This window comes from Setaria viridis, chromosome 1 (assembly GCF_005286985.2).
Source record: "Setaria viridis chromosome 1, Setaria_viridis_v4.0, whole genome shotgun sequence".
In the NCBI taxonomy this organism is placed as follows: domain Eukaryota; kingdom Viridiplantae; phylum Streptophyta; class Magnoliopsida; order Poales; family Poaceae; genus Setaria; species Setaria viridis.
In genome coordinates, this window is record NC_048263.2 from 10,035,126 (window position 1) to 10,042,487 (window position 7,362).

The 7,362-nt window shown below is 47.3% G+C and overlaps 1 protein-coding gene across 1 annotated transcript; it reads right to left on the minus strand.

The window, feature by feature from the left end:
- Positions 1–4,472: 4,472 nt before the first annotated feature.
- LOC117866632 (high-affinity nitrate transporter 2.1) lies at positions 4,473–6,287 on the minus strand. The gene has a single exon (XM_034750915.2). The coding sequence runs from the start codon at positions 6,194–6,196 to the stop codon at positions 4,613–4,615; it is 1,584 nt and encodes a 527-aa protein (XP_034606806.1). The 5' UTR covers positions 6,197–6,287; the 3' UTR covers positions 4,473–4,612.
- Between the last annotated feature and the right edge of the window lie 1,075 nt (positions 6,288–7,362).

Genomic DNA, 7,362 nt, shown 5'->3' on the forward strand with positions numbered 1-7,362 from the left:
TTATCGGAAATTTAGTATGGAAAATAATTGTTTGTTTTTTAAAATTAAATAATTATGTTCTGTGTCTGTGCATTCATGCTGATGCATTCTGGTATTTCATGAGTGCAAAAGTTTTTAAAAATGCGTTCAGACGATGATTAGGTTCCTCTAAAATTTTTCAGAATTTTCTGTAATTTATTCTCATTTTTTTCTAGAGCTAAATCTATTTATTAGAAGGTTCTACAATATTTTGCATGAGCTCCAAGTATTTTATTTGGATTCCTCATATCCCAGTCTATCTCTAGGAATTTTCCTTGAATTTTTGGGATTTTCAGAGTATTTTTCGTGACTTAAATAAATTATCTAGATTTTTTGAATTTTTATTTACACGGGAAATGATTTCTAAAAAAAGAAACTTATCCTATCATTTTGGGCCAAGCCCGCACCCACTAGCCCAACTCGTGGCCCAGCTGACAGCCCGCCAAGCCTATTTAAGCCCAGTAGTCGCTGGTGCCTAGGTCCAGCACGGCACGACAGCGCTGCCACCGGCCATCCTGGGCGTACGTGCCCAGCACGCCATGTGCCACCCCGCGCCCTATAAAGGGATCACCTCGGGCGCCCGAGACCCCCTGCTGCACCGCCACCGCCTCCGCCGTCCTTGCCTAGCCGCACCCTGCCTGTGCGCCCATCGCCACCCGCGCCGATGGCCACGTCGCCGGCCGCGTCATGTCACACCCGGTTTTAAAACAAAATGAAGTGCTACCTATATGTATGCCAGGATCTAGTTTTATACATATAGTGACATCATCAGTGAATAACAACCACAATATCACGTAAAAGAATATAAATAAAGACTTACGAGTTTATCAGAGATATACAGCTTAATCCTGGAAATGAAGGCTCCAAACTTCACAGGCAATCGACTGGAAGTTGCTAGCATGTAGGCTTTTCTCTTTCTTCTATAATTCAAATCTCTCGATAGCTTTGTCTTTTCAACCATAGTTTCATTCCCAGTATTTCTTGCATTCGCATGACCTTAGATTCGAGCCTTATCCTTTAGTAAGTTCTTTTAAAGCTTTTCTTTGATTGGTGTATTGTTCTTAGTTGTGCTTGTTTGTTTGCTTTGTATGCTTGTGCCCGATGATTGCTTCGAGTAGAAGGACTGCTATTTGAAAGATTTGAAGATTAAGAGTTTCAAGAGAACAAGAGGTGAAGAGCAGTAAGAGTAACTTTTCATTGCAGAAAGGCAAGTGTCCCTAACCATCCTTCTACCTATGCTTTGTTTATAATACCATGATAATATTAATTGAAACATGGAGTGAGCACCTAGGAAAACAGTGCAACCACAAGAACTATATGGCTCTGGTTTTGACTAATTAATTAGAGACTCTAGTATGGGGTAATCTTACTGAAAGGGCAAGAGGGGGGGACTGAGTCGTTGGATAGCCAAGTCCTCTTGGGAAGTGGGCTTGCTAAGACACTATGCCTAGTAGGGAGGTTTATGCACGCCAGACACCGGAATCTTAGCGGGTTATCACTTACTAGAGAATCTTTGTAAATGCCTTGTAACGTCCCTATGCAGTCACACCTCGGTAGTGTGATGAGTGCCTGATGGTGAAAGTGTACAACCTCTACAGAGTGTAAAACTGTTATGACAGCCGTGCTCACGGTCAAGAGCGGCCTGGACCCTCACATGATTAATAAACTTGAAGATGTACTTAAATTATTATTCGGTTAGTTCTTGTGGTCTTGTTGAGTACCAACCATAAGTGTACTCACCCTTGATTACTACTGCTCAAAAGAGGAAGGTGTGTGAAGTTTTCTGAACATGATGTTGAGTTCTAGGCGTACGGAGCCCCCGGTCGATTGCTAGTGAAGTTTGGAGCCTCCGTTTTCAAGATTAAGCTGTATATCTTTGATAGACTCATAAATATTTATTTATATTCCTTTACGTGATACTATTACTATCATTGATGGATGATGTCACTATATGTATGAAACTAGATCCTAACATACATACATACATACATACATACATACATACATACATACATACATACATACATACATATATATATATATATATATATATACATATATATATATATACACTTGGTTTTATTTTAAAACTGGGTGCGACACGCCACCGCCCGCTGGCCCTCGCGCCTCGCACGCCTGAGCCGTTCCGCCTGCCCCGCACGCGTAGGACTGCCGCCTACCTTACACGTGTAGGACTGCCGCCCGCCTCGCTGCCTCGCCCGCCGCTGCCTCGTTGCCTTGCTGTGCTGCGTCGACGTCTGGAGTGGGAGGAACAGAGCCCCGCCTCAGCTCCAATTCTCCGCCTCCTTCTAGCGCGCCACGGGAGGAAGGCGCGACCGCCAGAAGCTGCGTGACACCGAGCCGAAGACACCCACTTGACCTCGCCGTCAATCGCCCGGAGCTCCACCGCCGCGCGTCCCAGAGTCGCCCGCGAAGCAGAGCGCCACCGGGGGCTATGGTCGATTCAGATTCACCGCCTCTTTCGGCCACTAGAGCGAGGTAGCATCACCAGCAGCTTGCCCTCGCCGCGCTGCACACCCGTCGCCTCTTTGCGCCGTCATCTTGTCATCGAAGCACCGCCGGCTAGTGAAGTCCGAGCCGACCGTTGTGTTCCACCGCCGCCGAGCCGATTTCTGGTCGGAATCCATCCGCCCCACCGCCGCCGAGCCGATTTCTGGCCGGAATCCATCCGCCCCACCGCCAGTGAGCCACCCCTGCGATCCCTTCGACCTCCTCCACCTGCTGCGGCACCCGTCCGAGACTCTAGGCCGTCGAAGCACCGGTGAGTTAGCCGGTCAGAGCCGCCGCAAGCAAGCGAGGAGGAAGAAGAAGCCCCGCCGCTTTTGCGTTTTGGCCCTTGAAAGCTTGTTCCTTAAGTCTTGCATGTCTTACATATAAACCCCTAGTTAGATTAGATTCTTTGCAAACCAGTCCAACCCATGAACTTTTCAGATCTAGACCTAACCTTTCTCCTATTCGCAGGCACTGTTCACTGTGTCTCGGGGATGTTCCTTGCTAGCCCTTGTATCTACGGTTAATCACGATTAGATCCTTAGAACCTTGTTTAGTCCATAGATTTCACGTTTTAGCTCCGTTTCTATCCGTTCAAGTTGTGTTAGATTCATAACAACATAAATTACACGTTAGTGGTGATATTTTTCATCATTGCATGTTTTTAAAAATAAATTTAATATTAATTTGGTTAATACCTATTAAACATGATGTCTTTAATTAAAAGCTATTTAGTGTTAGACCCCTTTTTCATCATAAGTATTAATTTGATTAATGCTTATCTTAAATATTTTTCCAATAAAAATCTAATTAGAGATATACCTCACTTTTTATAAATTAAACTTAATTTGATTGATGTGTATTTAATTTGTTTTACAAGTAAAAGCTACATAGGTTATATCTCGAGTTTTCTTTATTAAATGTTAATTTGACTAAAGTAAATATAAATGTGTTTTTAATATAATTTGCTTAGTTGAACTCGAAATACAAAGTTGTATGCTTAGATGTTTATGTATACTTTTTTTTTTCAAATTAAATGTTTCATTTGCATAAAATGTACTTGAATGTTTATAAATAAAATTAGACTTATGATTTGATTAATTCCAACTAAGGGTATTTCTCTTAAATATCATTAGATTGTTTTCTCAACTAAAATAAATGAAGCATGTAGCTCTTGTCTTTTCTGTTATAATCCAAATCCTACCTTTTCAACCGTAGTTCTTTGCATTCGCATGATCTTAGAATCGAGTCTTATCTTTTGTACGTTCTTTTAAAGATTTTCTTATATTTTGTTATATTATTTTTAGTTGTACTTGTTTGTTTGCTTGTATGTTTGTGCTGGTGATTGCTTCGAGTAGATCCTTAGAAGGATCGCTGTTCGAAAGATTTGAAGATTAGGAGTTCCAAGAGAGCAAGACCTGAAGGGAAGTAAGAGTAACTTTTCTTTGGCGAAAGGCAAATGTCCCTAACCACCCTTCTATCTATGCTTATTTTACAAGAATACCATGTATTAATTGGAACATGGAGAGACCACTCATAAAAACAGTACAACCATAAGACGAACGGGCTCTGGTCTTGGCTAATTAATTAGAGACTCTAGTTTGTGATAGTCTTACTGAAAGGGCAAGAGGGACGGATAGGTTGTGCGATGGCTTGTCCAGTCAAGGGGTATATACACCACTTGGGGGAGGATTCATCCCCTTATGAGGAAACCTTGGCGGGTTATCACTTATTAGGGAATTTTTGTAAAGGCCTCTTAGCGTCCCTATGCAGTCACACATCAGTAGTGTGATGAGTGCCTGATCAGCATGGCATGGTTGGATCTAAATTTCTCTTGAACTTTTACGCGACTTATGGTGAAAGTGTACAACCTCTGCGACTTATGTTCTTGTTGTAGCATGCCTGTACAGAGTAACATGGAGGCAAAAAAAAAGGTCTCATAGTAAGATAAAATGTTTGTATTTGATTTGAGACAAGTGGTTACAAGTACACAAGAAACTTCTCACTTAGCTGCAGTGCTACAATCAACCTCATGACCTTTTGCTTGTACGATGCCTGCATATATATGTACTCAATAATTTTCCTATACGTTCTCTGGCGTGTTGTTAGGCTGCGTGCTGGAGGTGGCCTGGATGACGTTGCGCTTGCCACGCTCAGAGCGGCAGTTCTCGGCAAACTTGAGGCTGGCACTGTGGAGCCCCTTGCTCTTCTCCTCCTCGTTCCACTCGGAGCTGTAGTAGTGCTCCTCAACGGCGCCGGCGTTGGCCGGGAAGAGCATGGATCCCCACTGGGGGAAGTGCACGAACACCACGGGCAGCGTGCACGCCATGATCATGATGCCCATGTACTCCAGGCCCATGCCCGTGGAGTACTTGGATGAGGTGAAGAAAAGCAGCTGGGTCAGTCCTGCACCGAAGTTGCCGCCGGCGCCGGTCATGCCGGAGATGATGCCAAGGGAGCGGCGGGAGATGAAAGGGGTGACACCAAAAATGGCGCCACAGGCGGCCTGAGCGCAGAATGAGAAGAGCACCATGGCGGTGATTGAGGCAGGGAGTGTGGTAGCGCGGCCAAGCCAAAGGCAGAAGGCGCCGCCTGCGGTCTGGAGGATCCAGATGTTCCAAAGGCGGGCACGCATGCCCCAGTAGCGCGCACCAACATCGGAGAGGATCCCGCCCAGGGGCCTTGCCACGATGTTAGCCATGCCGAAGCAGGCGGCGATGATGCCGGCAACTCGAAGGTCCAGGTTGAAGTGGTCGAAGTAGTACTCAGCGATGACGTTGTCGGTGGTGAGCTCGACGCCCATGCAGTAGCCGTAGAGCAGGACGAAGATCCATGTCCGGTAGTTGGTGATAGCGTACCACATAACCTTGGAGAACTTGTCCTTGTTGGCATCGCCCTTCTTCTGGAGGCTACGGAGGTTGCCATCGGGGAGGTCTTGCCCCATGGTGAGCACAAGGATTCCCATCACGATGTGCAGTGACCCAGGCACGAAGTAGGCGAGACGCCACGCTGTGAAGGGTGTGGCGCCGCACTTGCGGATGATGTCATAGACGAGTGGCATGATGAGCTGCGTGGCGCCGCCGCCCATGTTTCCCCAGCCGGCGGCCAACCCATTGACGGTACCGATGATCTTGCTATTGAACATGGTGCTCATCCAGTACTGGCACGACACGAACGTCGCTAGAGAGAAGCCGATTAGGAACCTGACGACGATGTAGCCTGCGGCGTCGTCGATGATGGCCATGCAAAAGACAGTGGGCGCGGCGAGCATGATGAGGAACGCGCAGCCGTAGCGCGGGCCGAGGAGGTCACACACGGCACCCATGGCGAGACGGGAGAAGATGGAGCCGGAGACGGAGGCCACGCCGGCGTTGCCGATGTCGGCCTTGGTGAGGTTGAGGTTGTCGCGGATGATGGGGACCAGCGGCGCCGCGGCGAAGGTGGAGACGAAGCAGGTGAAGAAGGAGATCCACGAGAGGTGGAAGGTGCGCATGTGCGGGTTGGCGAAGGAGAAGAGCCTGATGGTCTTGGCCTTGTGCTCCGAGTCCACCGGCAGGTCGAACTTGCTCGCCGCCGTGGCATCCTCCGTCGAGAAGGCGAACGTCGGCTCGCGCCCGGTCATGCCGTGGAGCGAGCTCCCCGGCGCGCCGCGCTCCCCGTCCGCCATAGCCTAATTCAAGCTAGCTTCTTGAGCTTGCTTGCTGTTGTTGATGAGTGGTTGGTGTTCGCAAATGCTGGTGCTTGGTTGGAGCTTTTTCGGGTTGCATCTGCGGAGTATATATAGCGAGCCGGGGAGTTGACATTTTGGGCATCTTGGTCACGACGCTGGCGCCTGAGAACTCGTGCCAGGCCGTCGACATGAAGGGTCATCGAGTTTGCTGAATTAACAAGGTGAATTATTGGACCTGACGGGATGAGTGAAGGATTATTGGAGTTTGATGTACTCAGCGCTGGAAGAGGAAAGGGATTCCTCGGCGCCGCATCACCGGAACTGGAATGGCCCTGGCCTCATCCCGTGGGATCGGCCAAGGATCAGAATCTTCTGCTGGGGGGCCAACTGGCTGCGTGTCCAGAATCGGTTCTTAGATTTTTAGCAGCTGCTGACCTGCTGCAGAAAAAAAATGGCCATACCTGCCAGCTGCCGCAAGCCCTTGTTTCTTTTTCAGCTGGTCGACGACGACGACGACTGAAACTTGCCCAAGTTTCATTCACACTGTAAACACCAGCAACTGTCAGCTCACAAGCCTTGTTTTCTGATAGTAATCAAAACTGTGTTCAGACTTCAGACATTGCTGTGTTGTAACTTTCGGCTCAGGTAATAAATCGATCTCGGCCACTTGTGTTAAAATTGAGCTCGTTTAAATTTTTTTTGAAGGAACGGGCACGACATTGTGCCTATTTCATTGATAAAGCAGGAGGATCATCCATGCCGTTTTGCAGCTGCAAGGTTCAAATCTGTGACTACTGGGCTTAACGAACCTTCAGACCCTAATCATGCATGCTAGTGGAACGAACCGTCTAATAATTCAGTACTTGATCCCTGCTAATTAAATATCTGATGAAGCGTTGCTTAATTAATTCCTTATCTGATTATTGATATGTTAAGCTTCAGATGACCAATAAAGGCCAGTATGTAGCTTGCTTGCTAGGGAAATTAAAGAAAGAGGCAGCTGAAGGCTGACGCGCTGCGCGTTTACTGCTGGGCCGACTTCTTGTTCCGTTCGAGTTAACCTAGCTAGCTGCTTCATCTTTCGCAGCAATCGAACGCCCAGAGATGGATAGACGAACACCATTCACATCATCTGACGCATACGCGCGCTTTGCATTGGTCGA

Bases quoted from the DNA above. Each gene is read 5' to 3' on its own strand.
- LOC117866632 (XM_034750915.2), bottom strand. From the start codon at position 6,196: ATGGCGGACGGGGAGCGCGGCGCGCCGGGGAGCTCGCTCCACGGCATG.